The following is an 18716-nucleotide window of genomic DNA, read 5'->3' on the forward strand; positions in this document are numbered from 1 at the left end:
TGTTAAAAAAAAAAAAAAGTTAAAAAAAATTAAATAATAAAAAAGAAAAATTCTTACAGCGCCGACAATTTGGGAGAGGGTGGAAAGACGTTTGCGCTGCAAGAGAATTCCTGAGTGCATTTTGGCACTGCCACAAAATCCCGGGATCCTTTAGATGGAAGTTCTTGTGAATTACGTTAAAAAAAAAAGGCAAAAAAACACCAAAAAAAAAAGAATCATCTTTTTTTTCTAATATTTAAAGAGTGTTTTTGTAGGTTTAAAAAAAAGACAAAAAAAAAAGGAAAAAAAAAAAGAAAAATAATAATGATCCCGACTTGGAATTTGTACGGCTGAGCGGGACGCGGGGGTCGTGTCCCCGGTTTCCTGGTTTGCTTGGGGTTTCGGTTCTTTTTTTGTTTTGTTTTGTTTATTTTTGAGTTTTTTGGGGTTTTTTGTTTTTCCTTATTTTTCTTTTTTTTTTTTTTTTTTTGTATAATAAAGTGAAAAATAATGTTTCTGTTCTCATGTCATTACTATAAAAAATAAAACTTTAGGAAAAAACAAAAGGACAAGTGTGAGGAGTGTTCTTCCTCCCTCCCGTGGGACGCACTTGGTGGGGATCCATTGCGAGGGGCAATCCCGAAGGGGTCATTTTGGGGGGATCCACAAGGGTTTGCAGGGACTTCAGTGGGAGTGGGTTGGGGTCTGAAGGCATCCGTGGATCTGGAACAGCCCCGGGATCTCTGAGTGGGGTCTGTAGGGATGAGAGGATTCACGGGGACAGGGCGATCCTTGGGATGGGGCTCCAGAGGAATGGGGGGGGTCCCGTGGGGATGGGGGAAATCCCTGGGGGGGGATGGATCCGTGGGATGGGGGATCCCTGGAGATGGCGGGGATCCACAGGGCGGGGGGGCGGCGGGGACGGGCGGTCGGTGTCACGGGGGGTCCCCGGGGCTGCGGGAACGGGGGGTCGGTGTCACGGGGAGCCCCGGGATCGGGCGGTCGGTGTCACGGGGGGGGCCCGGAGCCCCGGGATCGGGCGGTCGGTGTCACGGGGGGTCCCCGGGGCTGCGGGATCGGGCGGTCGGTGTCACGGGGAGCCCCGGGATCGGGCGGTCGGTGTCACGGGGGAGCCCTGGAGCCCCGGGATCGGGCGGTCGGTGTCACGGGGGAGCCCTGGGATCGGGCGGTCGGTGTCACGGGGAGCCCCGGGATCGGGCGGTCGGTGTCACGGGGAGCCCCGGGATCGGGCGGTCGGTGTCACGGGGGGGGCCCGGAGCCCCGGGATCGGGCGGTCGGTGTCACGGGGGGTCCCCGGGGCTGCGGGATCGGGCGGTCGGTGTCACGGGGAGCCCCGGGATCGGGCGGTCGGTGTCACGGGGGGAGCCCTGGAGCCCCGGGATCGGGCGGTCGGTGCCACGGGGAGCCCCGGAGCCCCGGGATCGGGCGGTCGGTGCCACGGGGAGCCCCGGAGCCCCGGGATCGGGCGGTCGGTGTCACGGGGGAGCCCCGGAGCCCCGGGATCGGGCGGTCGGTGTCACGGGGAGCCCCGGAGCCCCGGGATCGGGCGGTCGGTGTCACGGGGGGAGCCCCGGAGCCCCGGGATCGGGCGGTCGGTGTCACGGGGGAGCCCCGGAGCCCCGGGATCGGGCGGTCGGTGTCACGGGGGAGCCCCGGAGCCCCGGGATCGGGCGGTCGGTGTCACGAGGAGCCCCGGGGCTGCCGGGTCCCGCCGAGGGGCGCTGAGGGCCCCGCCGGCCCCGCCCCCCGCGGCCCCGCCCCCTGCGGCCCGTCCGCCTCGCGCCCCGCCCCGCCCCTCCCCCGCGCCCCCTGACGAGGCCGCGGCCCCGCGCGGCGGCGGCGGCTCCGGCCCCTCCCATTGGCCACGGCCCCTCACGGGGCCTCCCCATTGGCCGGGGCCGCGGGGGCGGGGCCGGGCCGTGCGCGCGCCGGGCGCGCCGCCCCGCCCCTCCCTCACCCCCCTCACCCCCCCTCGGCCGCCGCCGCCGCCGCCGCCGGGCGGAGGCACCGCCAGGCCCGGCCCGGCCGCTCCGTCCGCCCGGCACGGCCCCGGCACGGCCCGGACCGGTCCCCACCGGCCCCGACCATGGCGAGCCGCCGCCGGGCCCCGCGCCGGAGCGGTGGGGGGCGCTGACCCGGCCCCGCCCCGGCCCCGGCGGACCCTCCGCGCCGGTGAGTGACCGCCCGACCCGCCCCTCCCGGCCTGGGGCTCCCGCCCTCCGGGGCCCTGCCCGGCCGTGGGGCCCCGCCGCACCGGAGAGGGGCCCGCCGACCCCGCCCCGGAGCTCCCCGGGATCCCCCCCCGGCGCTCGGGGGCCCCGCGATCCGCCCGGGATCATCCCCGGGACCCTCTCCGGGCCCGCCCCGCCTGTGCCCTCCCACCCCCGTCCGGAGAGGCCCCGGGACCTTCCCCGGGATCCGCAGGTCCTGAGCCTCCCCTTCCCTTCCCTCGCTCTCTACTTGAGAGCCCCTGGGGCCCTCTCAGGGCCCCCCCCAGACCTGTCGGGGACTCCTGAGATCCCCTTCTACCCCCTTTCCTACGCCCCCGATTCCTGAGGGTCCCCCCAAACCCCACTGGGCCCCCAGCCCTATGTAAGACCCCCCCCAGCCCCTGAGATCTCTCTTCCTCCCCCCTTTTCCTGTTCTTCCATCCACTCCCGAGAGCCCCAGGGCCCTCCCTTGTCTCCCCCAGACCTGCTGGAGACCCTCCTGAGCCCCCCTTTCCCCCTTTCCTGTCTGTGCCCCCCTCCCTCCTCTCCTGAGAGCTCCCAGGACCATCCCTGGGCCCCCAGGCCCTGAGAACCCTCATTTCCTACCCCACGGCCCTGATCCTGAGAGCCCTTGGGACGCTCCCTGGGCCCCCCCAGCCCTATGGGATCCCCCCAGAGCCCCCCCTTCTCCCCCTCCCTTTTCTGCCTCAGCCTTGGGGGTCCTGGGAGCTGAGCCAATTCCAGCCCCTGGTTCCTCTTTCCTTTGTGGAAGGAAGAAATCCTTGGATCAGTGGGATTGGGGTATACAGGGGGGACATGGAGACCCCTCTCGTGTCCCCCCCATCCCAGGGTCAGAGTCCCCCCTGCTCCATGACAATCAGGGATTCCACTGGTCAGCACCGCTGGGTGCTGGGGGGGGCTGACCATGAGTTTGGGGTCTTTGGACTCCCACTGTGGGGGGGAGGCCAGGCCCCCCTTTGGGGGAGCAGACGGTGCTCCCCTCCCTGCCCTGTCCCCCGTCCGTCTGCTGCAAGGAAGGGTGATGCAGCAAAACCCTGCTCCTGGCAGGGGGGCAGTTTGGGGGCACCCTGAGTCCCCTGTGCCCGCCTACGGTCCAGAGACACTGGGGGGGTGAGGTGAGGCTCCTGGGGGAGCCTGACACCTTTGTGAAGGCCGGGCATGTCCCAGGCTGGCTTGAGGGGTGGGGGGACAGCAGGATGGACGCAGTGGGGCACAGGGGACATCTGCCCTGTGGCAGCCAGTGTCCCCCACTAACCTGGGGGGGATCCATGCCAGGCGGGGGGGAAACATGCCCAGCTGGGAGACCCCCAAGCTCCCCCCAGCTTCTCTCCTGGAGGGTTTAACCCTGGGACTCTTTCTCTTGGGGACCCCCAGAGCACATCTTGGGGACATGCCGGGGTGTGCAGTGGGATTTTGGCTGGAAAGGGGGTTGGGGAGGGGTCTGCTGGTGGGGGTTGAGGTGCCAGTGAGACCCCTCCGTGCCCCCAGCCCCCTGTGTCCCGTGCTATGAGCGTTCGGTGTGACTTCTCCGCGAGCAGCTGCAAATGAAAATGGAGGATATGTCTTTGTCTGGCCTGGATAACAGCAAACTGGAGGTGAGCTGCCCCCCCTGGGGGTCTGTCTGTCCCCTGAGGTATCCGTGTGTCCCCCCCAGTCCCTAACAGCCTCCCCGGGCCCCCAGGCCATCGCACACGAGATCTACACGGAGCTGGTGGAGGATGCCTGCCTGGGGCTCTGCTTCGAGGTGCACCGGGCTGTCAAGTGTGGGTACTTCTTCCTGGATGACACGGACCCTGACAGCATGAAGGACTTTGGTGAGCCCCCCAAGGCCCCCAGAGTCGGGGTGACGCTGGTGACAGGGGCACAGCCAGGCCCCAGCTCCCAGAGAGGCTGTGGGGGTTTGGTGGTCCCCGCACACAGGGATTTGGGTTTGAGGGGTGCTGAGGGGGATTAAATATCCAAATGTCCCCCCAACAGTGACCAGACTGTCCCAGAGGGGTAAATGGGGGGTGGGGAGTGTGTCACTGATCCCCAAAACGTGGTGCTGAGCCCTGGGGGGCACAGCTGGGGTGTGGATGGGAGGTAGCAGAGACCCCCTGGCAGCACTGCCACTGGTTTCAGTTCCCCCGAGTCACACTGAGGCTATGGGGAGGCTCTGGCAGCCCCCAGGACGCCCCCCCCAGGGCAGAGCGGGGGTCTCAGGGCAGGGGCTGAGCGTGTCCCCCCGCAGAGATCGTGGACCAGCCGGGCGTGGACATCTTCGGGCAGGTGTACAACCAGTGGAAGAACAAGGAGTGTGTGTGCCCCAACTGCAGCCGCAGCATCGCCGCCTCCCGCTTCGCCCCACACCTGGAGAAGTGCCTGGGCATGGGCCGCAACAGCAGCCGCATCGCCAACCGCAGGTGGGACCCGGGGCTGCGGGTGCTCCCCGCGGGAAACCGAGGCACGAGGTGGGCTGAGGCTGGGTCTCTTCCCTGTGGGAAGCTGTGGATTCGGGCACTGATGAGCCTGGGATGGGAATTCAGCGTCCAGGTCTCTACAGTCCTCGCTTTTCATCGTGGGGATGTCCAGCTTGGTTCCTCCCTGGAGCTCCTCTTGTTCCTCCCCACCAGTTCACCCCTCCCAGGAGAATAAGCCGGGAACCCTGGGTCCTCTGTCCCCCCTGCCTCGGTGGCTGCTGGGGACTCCTGTCTGGACCCCTGGGTGCAGGGGAGGATGGGAGGTGCAGGATGGACGGCCCTGGGGTGCTGGGGAGGAGGTGGGGCAGATCCCAGCCATGACCTCCCTCCCTGCTAAGGATCGCGAGCAGCAACAACCTGAACAAGTCGGAGAGTGACCAGGAGGACAACGATGACATCAATGACAACGACTGGTCCTATGGCTCCGAGAAGAAAGGTGGGGAGGGGTCCCTGGTGTCCTGAGGGGTGGGGGACACATCCTGAACCCCGGTCCTGGCTGGTTGTGTGTGCTGGCCCTGGCCCTGGGGAGGCGGCGGCTCTGGGCTTGGGGCTGAATCAAATCTGTCCCTTCTGTGTCTCTCCCCACAGCAAAGAAGAGGAAATCGGATAAGGTGAGGGGTGAGAGGTGCAGGGAAGGGCGGGGGGCGCGAGGGGACCCAGGACGCCCCCAACACCCCCCTCTCGTTGCAGAACCCCAACTCGCCCCGCAGGTCCAAGTCCCTGAAACACAAAAATGGTGAGGGGGCGGGGCTTGCACGCCTGGGTGGGGCTGGGAAATGGGGGGGGCTCACACCGGGGGGCGTGGCTTGGGTGGGCGTGGCACATGGGAGGGGTGGGGTATTTGGGTGGGTGGGGCAGGGGTGGGTGGGGCAGCTGCAGCAGGTGGGGCTTGTGGGGAGGCGGGGCTCTCCCTGGCCGGGGCCGGTGGCTGTGGGAGGGGGCACTGGGGGTCCCAGGCAGGGCCAGGCCGTGGGCAGGACCCCCTTCAGCCGTCCTCTCTCCCAGGCGAGATCGGCGGGAACCCCGATCCCTTCAAGGTGAGCCTGGGATGGGGGGAGATGGTTGCCAGTCCCTCCTCCGCCCCCCCGGGGGGGTCCTACTGCCCCCTCAGGAGGGTCCCCCCAGCTCCCCCCGCCCTGACCCTGCTCTCTGCCCCCCAGTACAGCAACTCGGCTGGAATCAACTACGAGACGCTGGGCCCTGAGGAGCTGCGGACGCTGCTCACCACGGTGCGGGGACAGGGGGTCCCCAGCTCGATGGGGGGGGCACCACCGGGGATGGGACCCTGGGGTCTCTCCGAGCTGGGCTCCATCCCACTGGGGCTGGTTTCCAGGCTGGGAACAGGGACAGGGAGCAGGTCCTGCTCTTGGGGCAGTGGCTGCTTTTTCTGAGACACAGCACTGGGAGACAGGGGGACCCCAGGGCTGTGAGGGTGCAGCACAGCCCAGGGGTCACTCACCTGTCCCCTCCAGACTCACCTGTCCCTTCCCTCCCCAGCAATGTGGTGTCATCTCCGAACACACCAAGAAGATGTGCACCAGGTGAGGCCTGGCCCTGCTCACTCTGGGGGGGCTTCCCGGGGGTCCCCAGTATGCCCTCATCCCCATGGGAGAGGGGAAGGCCCATCTCAGTCCCGTGTCTCGTCCCCAGGTCCCTGCGGTGTCCCCAGCACACGGATGAGCAGCGCAGGGCAGTCCGGGTTTACCTCCTCGGGCCCTCTGCGTAAGTGGGTGCAGAGTCGGGGTCCCCGAGGTCCCGGGGCCATGGTCCCGTGGAACAGGGGCTGGGGGGGCTGCACGGGGTGCTCAGGTGGGGCTGGGGACAGGGACAGCCCCAGGGAGGCCTGGAGGGGATGGGAGCCCAGGGCTGGGGTTGGGATGTGCAGCCCAGCGGGGCGGGGGGGCTGGGCCGAGCCCCTGGGCATCCCCCTGGCATCTGGGGGGGGCCTCTGTCCCCACTGTCCCTCCGTAACACCCGTGCCCAGGTCCCTGCCCGAGGCCGAGGGTGGCGTGGAGAACGACAGCTTCGAGGTGGCCGAGAGCCAGGCCCTGATGAGCCGCCTGCAGTGGGATGGCTCCTCTGACATCTCCCCCTCTGACTCAGCCTCCTCCAAAGCCAGTGAGTGTTCAGGGGAGTGGGGAGCAAATCCTGGGTCACAGACCCCTCTGAGGGGCAAATCCTGGGTCACAGACCCCTCTGAGGGGCAAATCCTGGGGCACAGATCCCTCAGTGGGGGCAAAACTGGCTGTTCTGGCATCTCCCCAGTACAAGAGGGGATGAACAGACCATGGCTCCATCCAAAGCCTGGAGCACCTTGTCACCCACCTGGGAGGGGGAGGAACATTTTGGGGTAGGTTTTCTTGGGTGTTGATCAGAGATGGGCATCATCCACTCTGTTGTGGGGCCCATCTCCTCCCTGACACCCCCATTTCTTTCCTTTCTCCCCTCCCCAGGTACAAACAACTCCGAGTCCCGCAAGACCAAGAAGAAGAAGCCCCACTTAGGGCTGGTGAGCGGCGCCCCAGGGCTCGGCTCCAGCAAGAAGAAGAAGCCCAAGCCCCCCGCCCCCCACACCCCCAGCATCTACGATGACATCAACTGAGCCCCGCGGAGCTGGGGAGGGGCAGGACGGACAGAGGGACGGACAGGGGTCAGGACAGCCCCCAGGCACCCCTGGGCCGGACACAACGCGGGTACCGGAGCACGGAGGACTCGGCTGTCGCTGGATGGGGCTGGATTTGGGGAGCCCCCATTGGTGCCCCCCTTCCTTCCCCCCTGTCCCGGTGCCTCTATTTATTCTGTGACAGTTTTTGTACGTGGGGCTCCCGTCAGGGCGTCTCGCTTGGACATGGGGGTACAGCCCCCCTTCCCCTCCCAGCGCCCCCAAAGCCACCCGTGCCCCCCCACACCTGCTCCTCACCCAGTGGGGTGGGGGGCACCTGAACACCCTGGGCAGGTCGGGGTCTGGGTCAGGAGGCTGTGAATGCCCCCTGCCCCGGGGTTTTGGGGTGAGCCCCCCACCCTGGGGCTGCCCCCCTCCCTACCCCGGGCTGGCACTCGCTGGTCGGGCTGGCTCAGGAGGGGGGGTCACACTGGAGGGGGACAAGTGGGGACCCTCTCACCCCCCAAATCTGTTCAGCTGTGCCTGCATTCAGCTGTTGAGGGTCCTGGGTGCCTGGCAGTGCCCACACAGCGGGGTCACGGGGGGCTGCATGCTGCATCCTTCATGTTTGGGGCTGTTTGGGGGTGGGTCTGGGGGCGGGGGGAGCTGCTGTGACCATCCCTGCACCAAACTTTGGGGAAGGGGGACCCCAACCTGCCAGGGACCTCTGGGGGGAGCTGGGATTGGAGCAAAACTGGGGGGGGAAGCACAGCCCGGCTTCAGCACAGAGCCCCCCACACCTCTGTCCCCAGGGCAGCTCCGTGTCCCCCCGGCGTGGGCCTGGGGAGCTGCTGCTCCAGTCGGGGAGTCAGTGGGAACCCCCCACAGCTCTGGCAGGGTTTGCAGCCCCACAGGCTCCACTTTTGTTTGGGGAGGCCGGGACCAGCGCCCCGCTGTGCGGGCCGGGGGGGGACAGGTCCCTCTGGCTGGATCCAGGTCACCCCCTGCCCTGTGCTCCCCTCCCCTCCCGCAGCTGTTCTCCATCGCAGGGGCTGTGCTGGGGACAGGGTTGGCTCCATCCCCTCTGCTGTCCCCCTCCATGGCTGGCTGACCCCCCCTTTGGCCATATGTCCCCGGGGGAGCTGTGTCTGTCCCTCCACCCTGGTGCCGTGGCTCATCCTCTCGCTGGGACTCACAAATTATGGTGCTCTTGACTCCGGATTCACTATTGTTTTCAAACTGCTGCTAAAGGCTGGGCTGGGGGGTCCCACAGAGCCCTGGGCACCTCAAAACGCTGCAGGCCCCCCACTGCATGGAGACCCCCGTGTGGTCCCTCCTGATGTGGCTTTGGGGCTGGGGGGGTCTGGCCCCCGGAGCATGCCAAGCTGGCCTTCGCGTGTCCCGGGGCTTGAGGACGGGGCTGTGGGCACCCAAAACCACGGGGGACCACCCCAAACTGCCTGGGGGGGCACGGCGAGCTGGGGGTGTGGGGGGAGCAGCCTGAGCCCCTTCAGCTGCAGGAGAGGCGCTGCCATTTGGGGTCCAAGGGGTGTTAACAGGGCTTGGGGGGCTCAGACCGTGCCCTGTGACACCCCCAGGTCGGTGTCCTCACCCCCCCCTCCCCCAGTGTTTGTGCGTGTCCCCCCCCGAGGGGGAGCTGAGCCCTTGTGAGGTCTGTGTGTCCCGTGAGTGGGTTGTGGCTGCCCCTGTAAATAAAACTGCATCTTGACTTGGTATCTCTGGCATTAATTACAGCTCATTAATTAAGCAGGGCCTCTACCCCCCCCACATCCATCTCCCCCCATTCCAGCAGCCACAAGTGGGGCTGGATTTGTTTTTATAACCCCCCCAAAACTGTAGGTGGGTGAGAGAGTGAGCAGCCCCCAGGGCAGGAAGGCGACCACTGGGGTGCCTTGATACCCTTTATTTGCTTTAAAAAGTCCTTGGGAAGAAGCCGCGGCCCTTTCCAGTGCTGTCCCACTCCCCTGGAGCTGGGATTGGGGCTGGGAGAGGGGGAATGGAGTTTGGGGGGGGCACAGCCCCTTTTTGGGAGGTAAAGTCCGGCAGCAAGGCTGGGACGCTGAGCTCCCACAGCGTGGGGACAGGGACAACGTGGTGCCTCCCCAGCTCCTTCCCGCCTCATCCCGCCTGTCCATACACCCCGAAGGCCAGGAAGGTGACCAGGACGGTGACACCGATCAGGGACACGGTGGCCGGGGCTGTGAAGAGCTGCCGGTAGTTGATGCGGAAATACCACCCGAGTGCCAGCACCACCATGACCGTGGGGACCATGAGGCTCCCCCCGCCCAGGGGCAGCCCGGGGGCTGCGGGGCCGGCGGGGCCGGGCTCGGGCAGGGCAGGGGTGGCCACGGTGGCCCCCCGGGAGCGGTGGCAGTGGATGACACAGTTGTCGGTGATGCGGAGCGAGCGCAGCGTCCGCGCCTGGTCCTGCAGCAGCTGCCCGCGGTAGATGAGCTTCATCTGGCTCTCCTGGCCCGGGAAGTATTTGCTGCGGAGGAGGGAAGAGGTTGGAGGGGGCAGAGACGGCGCTCATGGACCCACCTGGGTGGAAAGCCCCCCCCTGTTAAACGGGGAGGGGGCAGCTCGGGGGGGGAACACAATGGTACTGCCACCACGCCGTCTCTTTTAAACTCGTTGTTTTAAAGCCCACACCCCTCGGTATTTTTGGCACAGCAATAGGAATAAAAGCCCACCCCCGTTCTGTGGGAGAGGGCTGTTTGCGGGGGGGGGGGGGGTACAGGAGCTGGGGAGGGGGTGCTGCCAACCCGGCAGTGCTCCCCATGTCCCCTGTCCCTCGGGACTCACCTCTTGAGAATCCCCACGGTGTCCTCGGGCCGGGCCACCGCCACCTCCTCGGTGTCGTTGAGGAACTTGAGGCGGATCTTGATGAGGCCGGGGCACACGTCCCCTGCCCCGGGGGCACGGGGCTCAGCGGCGCCTTGGGACAAGCTCCGCACGTCCAGCAGCTGCTCCAGGCCGGGATCGGGGGGGCTCCCGCTGTCCCCCTGTGCCGCCGCCCCCCCTTCCTCCTCTGTTTTCTCCTCCGCGTTCTCGGGGGCCCTGGGGGGCTCCGGGGCCTCGGCCGCGCCCGCGGGCCCCGCGTAGGGCGGGAGCGGCCCGAGGCGGATGACGGCCGCGTCCCCGGTGCCCAGGAGCTGGCCGCTGCCATCGGCCACGTACGTGGACAGCCAGGCCAGCACCAGCGCCAGCACCAGCACGGCCACCCCGGCCACCAGCGTCACCTCGTCCCCCACCCCCAGGATGAGGGGGGCGGCCGGGGGCTCCATCTCCGGGACCCCCCCGCTCAGCTGGGGACCTTTATCCCCGCCTCGATCTCCCGGTGCCCGGTGTGACCGGGCTGTGCGGCGGCAGCAGGGACCCCGGGGGCTGCCCCGGTGCCACCTTCGGGCTCAGAACAGACCCCGGGGCTGCTCCCGGTGCCCGCAGATCCGCAGAGACGGGAGCTCCTCGCTGCGGATTTTCCTCCTCGCTTCCGAGGGACCAAACCGGCAGCGCTGCGCTCACCTTACCGGGCCCGGCGGAGGCTCCCGGAGGCTCCCGCAGCCCCTCGGTGCCCGGCGGGGCAGGGTCAGGCCATCCCCGACCTGGACGGAGCAGAGCGATGCGGTTAGAGGGGCCTGGGCACCGCGGGGCGGGAAGAACCGGGGCAGTCCCTGCCCGTCCCCGGGGGTCTCGGTGTTTCCCTGCCGGTCCCCGTGTGTCCCGGGCGTCCCTACCAGCCCCGGGGGTCCCGGTGCGACCCTGCCATCCCCGGCCATTCCGGGGGGTGCCGGTGTGTCCCTGTCAGCCCCCGCGGTCTCGGGGTGTCCCCGCCATCCCCGGGGGTCCCGGGGTGTCCCCCCCCCACTCACCGCCTCCCGCCGCCGCCGCCCGCGCGCCGGAAGCGCCACGTCACAGGGCGCCGCCGCCAGGGGGCGGGAGGAGGCGGCGGGCGCGCGCGCGGCGCGTCACGGCCGCGCTCACGAGCCACGCCCACTGGGCGTGGCCAAATGGGCGGAGCGAGAGAGACGCAGCCATTGGTGGGCGGGGTCTGTGGGGGGCGTGGTCACGGGCCCGGCGGGGCGGGGCCTCGGGAGCCGCGTGGGAACCCCCGGGCTGACCCCCCCGCCCCCCCCCGGGGGCCTGACCGGGGCCTGACGCCCCCCGGCCGCGGTGCCACCCCCTCCCCAGTGCCCACATCCTCTCCTCCAGGGCCCATCTGTGCCCTCCCTGCCACCTGTGACCCCCTGGCTTTGCCCGCCCCAGTCCCCGGGCACCCGCAGCAGCTGCCATTGCCCACGCGGGTCGCACAGGGACAAAGACGCCCCAAGAGGCACCTCTGCCACGTCCTTTAATGACACCAGGGCACGAGGGGGACACGGCAAGCGGAGGCCGGTGGGGGACGTGGAGGGGACACATGAAAGGTACACCAGCGGGGACACATGTTGTGCCCTCAGGAGATGAGCCCCTCGATGGGCAGCTGGAGGTAGCAGCGCAGGGGAGGCGGCAGTGCCAGCCTGGGGACAGCGGTGTGACAGCGGGCACCCAGGTGATGCCGGATGGCCACACGTGCCAGGTGCTGCAGCCGCCGGGGCTGTCCCGCCATGCGCACGGCCGAGGCATAGAACTCCTGGTGCTCCTGCACATGGGGGACACGGGGGTCAGTTAGCTGGGCTTGGGACACGGGGACAGCCCAGGACCCCCCAGGACATTCCAGAACACCCCCTTACCTCCCACAGCTCGGGGGGCACGGCCTCCACCCAGCCGTCGGCGGGGGGCACGCGGTCGTAGGCGTTGAGCATCACCTCCAGCGCCGGCGGGTGCTGGCAGCACAGCCTGAGCATCTGCCAGCAGAGCTGTGTCACCGAGGCGTGACACCGCCACTGCCACCACCCCGTGCCCCCATCAGCCCCGTTCCCCACCTTCGGGTGCGCGGGGAGGGCACCGTGCTCGAGCAGGAGCGCGATGGTCTCCTCGGGCCGCTGCTCCCGGTACTCGTGCACGGCGCGGAGGGCGCAGTCCATGGGGGTGTCGCCGGCGCCGTTGGGGACGGTGGCATCGGCGCCGTGGCGCAGCAGCAGCCGGGCCAGCGCGAGGTGCCCGTTGGCACAGGCATTGTGCAGCGGCGTGTGGCCCTTGCGCCCCGCGGCCCGGGGGTCAGCGCCGGCCGCCAGCAGCCGCTCGGCCACGCGCAGGAACCGCTCGGCGTCCTCGGGGCGCTCGGCCGCGGCGGCCGCCGCGTTCAGGGGGGTCTCGCCCTGGTGGGTGCGCCGGGAGGGGTCGGCGCCGTGGTGCAGGTACAGCTCCACATGGGCCACCAGCCCCTGGCGCGCCGCCACGTGCAGGGCTGTCACCTGCCGGTCCCGTGTGCCCAGGTTCACCTGCGCCCCGTGCGCCAGCAGCAGCTCTGCGCACCTGGAGCGGAGGGAATAGGGTGAGGGGACACTCTGGAGAGACACGGGACACGACCAGGACACGCCTGAGAGATCTGGCTCCCGTGAGATACCCCTAGGGGCATCCCCAGGACATACCGGAGAGCCGTGGCTCCCACGGAACAGCCCCAGGGACACCCCAGGGACCCCCGCAGGACACCCCACAGGCCCCTGGCTCCCAGGCTGCGTGGGCAGGAGTGACGAATCCATGGGTAGGGCCTCTCATGCAGATGAGCCCCACCCTGGCCAGCCCCCCATGCAGGTGCCCCCCGTACCTGAGGCTGTGGGGCGCGGTGCAGAGGTGCAGCGGGGCCGAGCCGTCGGCGCTCAGCACGTTGGGGTTGGCACCAAAGGCCAGGAGCAGGCGGGCGCAGTTGGGGTGGGGGGCGGCCACGCTGTCGTGCAGGGGGGCCCGGTCCCCCACCACGGCGTCCACGGCCGCCCCCCGCAGCAGCAGGTGCCGGGCACAGTCCTCGTAGCCGCGGGCGGCGGCGATGCGCAGGGCAGAGGTGTGCTGCTGGCGGGGGCTCAGCACCCACAGCCCTGCGGGGGTCAGCGGGCACGGGAGGCTGACGGATAGCCCAACCCTGCCGGACCCCCCCTCACCCATCCCCACCCACCCACAGCCCTGCCGGAGGTGGGGGGAGTAGTGGGGCACCCGTGGGGGCTGCCCTGCACACCCACCCTGCACCAGACCCCCCCTCACCCACAGACTGGAGCAGCCAGCCTTGCTCCCCCAGCCTGCCTGGAGCTGCACCCTCGCCCGACACCCCCTTTCCTTTTCCTGGCTCCCCACTCATTCTGCAGGGGAACGGAGGGAAGGGAGAAGGGAGAAGGAAGAAAGGACCCCCAGTCGCACCCCCGGCCCCGTACCCTGCTCCGGTGACCACACCAGCTCCTCGCTGACCATCTCCAACACCAAATTCGCGGTGGCCTCGTCCCTGAAGATGCTCTGGACGCGCGGCAGGTCCCCGGCGTAGAGGGCGTTGTGCACGGCGGGGTCCCGGCAGAACTGGCGCCGCCGGGGGGGGCTCGGGGGGGCTCGGGGGGTCCCGGGCAGGAAGCGGCGCGAGGCCGATTCCCGGGCCAGGGCTCTCCGGCGATCCTCCCGCTCCAGCAGCTCCCGCTGCAGCCGCAGCGAGCGCAGCGCCGAGGAGCTGAAGGCGAAGGTTTCGTGGGCCATGGGCACCCCGGGAGGGCAGAGGGATCTGGGGGGCAGCGGCCGGCGCCCTGCGCCTGGGGGGTTATAAATAGGGCTGCGCCCCACACACGGATGTGGAATCAAATCCCAGAGCCAGGGGCCCTATAAATAACTCCTGGGCGGTAAACAGAGTCACGGGGTGCTGGGGAGTTTAACCTGTTGGTGGGTGCGAGGTGGGGACGTCCCACGGGGTGGGATCTGGGGATCCCCCAACCCTGCGGGGCTGTGAGACCCTGGGGGGAATGGCCCTCCTGCCCAGGGAGGGCAGAGACCCTCCGGGAAGGGACAGAGGGGTGACACACGAGGACAAAGGTGATGCAGAAACAAAACAGCCCTTTAATGCAGGTTTGGGAGCGAGAGGGGCCGGAGTGCCCGGAGCAGTGGGGACAGCGCTGAGGCTGTGACCCCCCCGGGTGTCCCCAGCTCTCAGCTCCACAACAAACACCACCGACACGCAGGGAGAGGAGCAGGTGGGTGGCAGGTGTGTCACCTGCTCCTCGGCACCGTCACCCTCACCAGCAGCCGCCGGGCTCAGCCGCAGTCAGCCTGCGCCGAGGCCGAGAAGAAATCCTCAGGCAGCTCTCCCAGGAGCCCATCCAGGTCATCTGCAGGGCACAGCAGGATGGGACCCATGAGTTTTGTGTGTGTATGGGATCATGGAATTGTTCCGGTTGGGAACCAGGCCGTTTTCCACAGGACATGGAGCTTTTCCTCCCCTCCCAGAGTGGGTCTGACTCACCCATGTCACATCCATCCGCTCCCACCGGCTCTTCCCAGCTGGGACCAGAGCTTGTTGGATGCAGGGAGAAGCCCCCAGGATGCTGCTCTGCACTGTGTCCACTTGTCCTCGAGTGTCCCCAATCCTCAGGAACAAGGACACCCTGGGGGGGCTGTGCGGGGGGGTCCGGGATCAGCTCAGCCTGGGCAGGGACCTGCAAAACCCAGCAGGGATGAATTATTGGGGCATTTACCCATCCCTCCCCCTTCCTCCCAAGGGTCCCCATAGCCCAGACCCCTTTGGGGGTCCCAACACCTCCCCAGGGCCACCAGCAGGGTCCCCCCTCACCTGCCGGGGGGAGCAGCCCTCGGGCTCCGGCGGGAAGATCCGGAGGAGGTTGTTGGGGGTCACGTTGAGGTAGTGGTTGCGGTGGGAGGGGGAGAAGACCCCCACCTGCAGAGAGGGCAGACAGAGGGGGTAGAGCCAGCTCCCAGATAACACCCCGAAGTTACAGTCCCCTATTTATGGAAATTTTAGGATAAAGGGTGAAATTTTAGGAACGCTTGAGAAAAACGCGAGGTGCGAAACTGTGGGAGACCTTTTTCTCCTATTTATATTTGCAGTCCCTGGGTGCTACAGGATGGGAACGGTGATGTACCCCATGAACACCCTAGTGCCTCTTATCCCCTTATCCCAATACTTACATTCACAACTCCACGGTGTGACGGGGTTGGGAACGGGACGGGTGATGTGCTGTGTCACCGCCCCCGTAGCTCCCCACACCGCATTCCCCTGGGATGGGATCCCACTGCCTGTGGGATAAGCAGCCCCCAGCTCTCCTCACCTGCCTCAGCAGCAGCACGGAGCCGGCGCGGAGCTCGCTCTGCCTCTGCTCCAGCAGCAGCCGGTGCACCGTGCCCTGCATCTCCCCTGGGAACGAGGATGGGACCGTGAGCCCCGGAGCGACAGGCGGGACCCCAGCTGGGCACCGGTATGGCCCCACTCACCTGTGGGGTCCCGGAACACGGCACCAGCGCCGGCGCTGCTCCTGGTCAGGGTCTTGATCATCACGGCCATGCTGGGGACCTTGTTTTTTGGGAGCTGCTTCAGGGCTGCCTGCACAGCACAACGGGGATTTTGGGGTAACCTTGGGCAGGGCTGGGAGCTGGGACTCCATGATCCTTGTGGGTCCCTTCCCGTGTGGGATATTCCAGGATTCTACGACCCTCGTCACCCGTGGGGACGTGGATGCCTGTGCTCAGCCCAGCTCGGCCCCCTCCCCACAGATTCCCAGCCCTAAAAGCAGCTCTGAGGGGTGAGGGAAGAGCAGGAAGCCGAATCCTGGGCCGCCCTCACCTTGCGGAGCACCATGACCACGCTGTAGGTGTGGAGGAAGCAGCCAGGGTCCCTCTCATCCAGCCCCAGCTCCGTCTTCATGGCCAGCCAGGGCCCCTTCCCAAAATCCTCCTCCGTGGGCAGTGGGGAGCTGGGCAGGGCCTGGAGTTGGGGACACCCACGGTCACGGAGCCCCAGGGCTCCCTCCCCACCCAGCACCCTGCTCTGGGAGCCCCAGCAGTGCTGCTGGGATTCCCACCGGGATGTGCCGGAGCAGAGGTGGGAGGGGGGTTACCTGAGCCCGCGGCTTCGCCACGGCCCCATGGGCCGGAGTTTGGGGAGCAGAAACCAGGATCTCCTCCAGCAGCTTCCCGGAGTGCTTGTGGGAGAGGGGGAGACGTCCAGGGATCTGCATTACTTCACCTGCTGCTCCCATCCCATCCCAGCCCTCATCCCGTTCCCATTCCCATCCTATCCCCCCCCATTCCATTCCTGACCCCATCCTATTCCCATCCCATCCTTATCCCCATTCCCATTCCCATCCTATCCCCCCCCATTCCATTCCTGACCCCATCCTATTCCCATCCCATCCTTATCCCCGTTCCCATTCCCATCCTACCCCCCCCCATTCCATTCCTATCCCATCCTTATCCCCGTTCCCATGCTGTCCCCATCCCCATCCAATCCCACCCTCATCTCTACCCCGTTCCCACCCCTGTTCCCGTTCCCCACCTGCTGGGGCAGGATCCCGGCGGGCCCCGGGAAGCGCCGGCTCTCCCTGCGTGGGGGGGCTCGGGGGGGTCCCCCGGGGGCTTTGCTGGCCGCTGTCACCAGCTGCACCAGGTGGTTGGTGACCACGGGGGGGTTCGGGGGGCCGGGGGGACCTGAGGGGGGCCCGGGGGGCAGCCAGGGCTGGGGGCAGCTCTGTGCTGGGGGGGTCCGGGGCACCGGGGAGCTGCTCCCTCCTAGGGATGCTCGGACAGGCCTCAAGGACGGAGCCCCCGGAGCAGGGATGCACCCTCCGGAGCCGCCCGGCTTTCCCACGGAAGGGGGGGGTCTGGGGGTGCAGGCACCGGCCGCGCTGGGCCGCAGCACCAGTTTGGGACTGGGGAGGGGGCCCTGCCTGTCCTGCAGGCCCCCGGAGCCAGGGACCAGCTCCTCTCCCACCCTGAGCTTTTTGGGGATCCCACATTCCTGAGTGTTCTCCTTCCCTGGGCATTTCCATGGGGGCTTCTCGCGGTGCCTGGGGGGCAGCGGGGCAGCGCCGGCCCCCACCGGCACCTCGGGACCCTCCAGCTCCCTGCAGGCGGCCAGGAAAAGGTCATTGTCCAGCTCATCCTGGGGCGCTGCTCCCCGGGATGGGGGTCCCTGGAACCCGCCCTGCCCGGCGAGGGGCCGCAGGGTGGGGGCTTTACTGGGATGAACTGGGACGACGCTGGGTGAGGAATGCCCGGGGATCACAAACTGGTTCTCTGCATCTTCCACAGCGGAGAGGAAATCCTGCGGGAAAACAAACACCGGCAATCCAAACAGCTCCGTGTGCTCCCCAGAGCTCACCCAGCTCGGTCGGTCCGGGCGGACCGCAGCTCCGGGGGGGCCCCAGGCCCTTGGGGGGTCCCTCACCTCGTCCTCCAGCTCCCCGTCGGTCCCAAAAAGCTTCTGGAAGTGGCAGGACTGTGGGAAAAGGGGGAAGAATGGGACTGGGAAGGACACAACAAGCTGGCGGGACCCTCGGTGAGGGGCCCCCGGGAGGATCCCGCACCTCGCCGAGGGGACCCCGCCTCTGCCCCCTCTCAGCCCGCGGGGGCCCTCGGAGATCCCTTTGTGAGGGCCCTCCGTGGCCCCGCCGTGGAGACCCCAGATCTCTCCCAGGGGACCCCCAAAACCGCCTCCGTCCCCCCGGCCCCGTTACCATGGCAGCGGCGCGACCCCTCCCCGGCCCGGCCCCGGAGGCGGAAGCGGCGGGGCCGGGACTCGAACTCCGGGCCCCGGGGAAGGGGCGGAACTTCCCCTGCGGCGCCGCGCGCCGCCTGGCGGCGGGCAGGAAACGCGGCCGCGCCCCTTAAAGGGCCACGCACTCCCTTTCCTCGCGCGTATCACATGTGCACACGCGTGTGCCCCCGCGTCACCCGGCCGGGCCCCGAGGCGCTGCCGGTGACTCAGCGCGGCCCCGGCCCGGTGTGATTCACTCCCGCACGCCCCCGCGGCACAGGCTGAGTAGCCCCCCACCCCGGGCCTGCTACACCCACACACGCGCGTGTGCAAGGGCATGAGCAGGTGCTGCGGCCGGCAAGGGCACACGGATGTGTCTGTGTGTCCTGCACGCACGTGTGTGCCTGTGCATCCTGTACATGTGTGTGTGTGTGTGTCCGTGCCCTGTGTCCCGCGTGTGTGCCAGGCTGAAGTGCAGCTGCCCACGGGCACAGAGCACGCGTGTGCCCCGCCGGCCGGCCTGTTGCACACGCATGTTCACACCTGCGTGCTCACGCACTCCTGTGCGAGCGCGGCTGCACACCAAGCTCCGGGGGTGCGCGCCATGGCCTGTCGCCCTGTCCCACACACGCGTACCCTCACACACCGACAGCCCCTCACACACCGACAGCCGCTCACACTCACTCTCCCCGCGGCCCCTTTAAGGCCCCGTTAGGCTCCGCCCCCTCTCTTGGCCCCGCCCCTTTAGGGGAGGGGGCCGCGCGCGGGGCTATTTTTAGCGCCGG

General features: G+C 67.8%; 4 protein-coding genes across 5 annotated transcripts; 1 reads left to right on the plus strand and 3 right to left on the minus strand.

Annotated features, from left to right (window-relative positions):
- Positions 1-2083: 2083 nt before the first annotated feature.
- On the plus strand, positions 2084-9028 carry ATXN7L3 (ataxin 7 like 3). The gene is made up of 13 exons (XM_032091583.1): positions 2084-2172; positions 3720-3826; positions 3913-4045; positions 4462-4633; positions 5029-5126; positions 5279-5301; positions 5381-5426; positions 5696-5727; positions 5851-5919; positions 6188-6231; positions 6341-6412; positions 6675-6808; positions 7144-9028. The coding sequence occupies exons 2-13, from the start codon at positions 3776-3778 to the stop codon at positions 7290-7292; spliced, it is 1023 nt and encodes a 340-aa protein (XP_031947474.1). The 5' UTR covers positions 2084-2172; positions 3720-3775; the 3' UTR covers positions 7293-9028.
- A 151-nt stretch (positions 9029-9179) lies between these two features.
- On the minus strand, positions 9180-11241 carry TMUB2 (transmembrane and ubiquitin like domain containing 2). The gene is made up of 3 exons (XM_032091584.1): positions 11186-11241; positions 10119-10918; positions 9180-9801 (listed from the first exon to the last, which is right to left on the minus strand). Exons 2-3 carry the CDS (start codon positions 10598-10600, stop codon positions 9432-9434), a joined length of 852 nt encoding a protein of 283 aa, XP_031947475.1. The 5' UTR covers positions 10601-10918; positions 11186-11241; the 3' UTR covers positions 9180-9431.
- Positions 11242-11644: 403 nt separating this feature from the next.
- Positions 11645-14159, minus strand: ASB16 (ankyrin repeat and SOCS box containing 16). The gene is made up of 5 exons (XM_032091595.1): positions 13619-14159; positions 13021-13288; positions 12236-12728; positions 12044-12157; positions 11645-11952 (listed from the first exon to the last, which is right to left on the minus strand). Exons 1-5 carry the CDS (start codon positions 13926-13928, stop codon positions 11767-11769), a joined length of 1371 nt encoding a protein of 456 aa, XP_031947486.1. The 5' UTR covers positions 13929-14159; the 3' UTR covers positions 11645-11766.
- A 103-nt stretch (positions 14160-14262) lies between these two features.
- Positions 14263-18563, minus strand: HROB (homologous recombination factor with OB-fold). 2 transcript variants are annotated; one of them, XM_032091593.1, is made up of 10 exons: positions 18475-18563; positions 17623-17673; positions 16732-17499; positions 16295-16378; positions 16021-16161; positions 15672-15780; positions 15509-15594; positions 15013-15117; positions 14686-14878; positions 14263-14551 (listed from the first exon to the last, which is right to left on the minus strand). In XM_032091593.1, the coding sequence occupies exons 1-10, from the start codon at positions 18535-18537 to the stop codon at positions 14478-14480; spliced, it is 1674 nt and encodes a 557-aa protein (XP_031947484.1). In that variant the 5' UTR covers positions 18538-18563; the 3' UTR covers positions 14263-14477. The 2 variants fall into 2 exon arrangements, with proteins under 2 accessions (XP_031947484.1, XP_031947485.1); XM_032091594.1 differs by lacking the exon at positions 18475-18563 and adding an exon at positions 17912-18035.
- Between the last annotated feature and the right edge of the window lie 153 nt (positions 18564-18716).

This window comes from Corvus moneduloides, chromosome 26 (assembly GCF_009650955.1).
Source record: "Corvus moneduloides isolate bCorMon1 chromosome 26, bCorMon1.pri, whole genome shotgun sequence".
Classification (NCBI taxonomy): domain Eukaryota; kingdom Metazoa; phylum Chordata; class Aves; order Passeriformes; family Corvidae; genus Corvus; species Corvus moneduloides.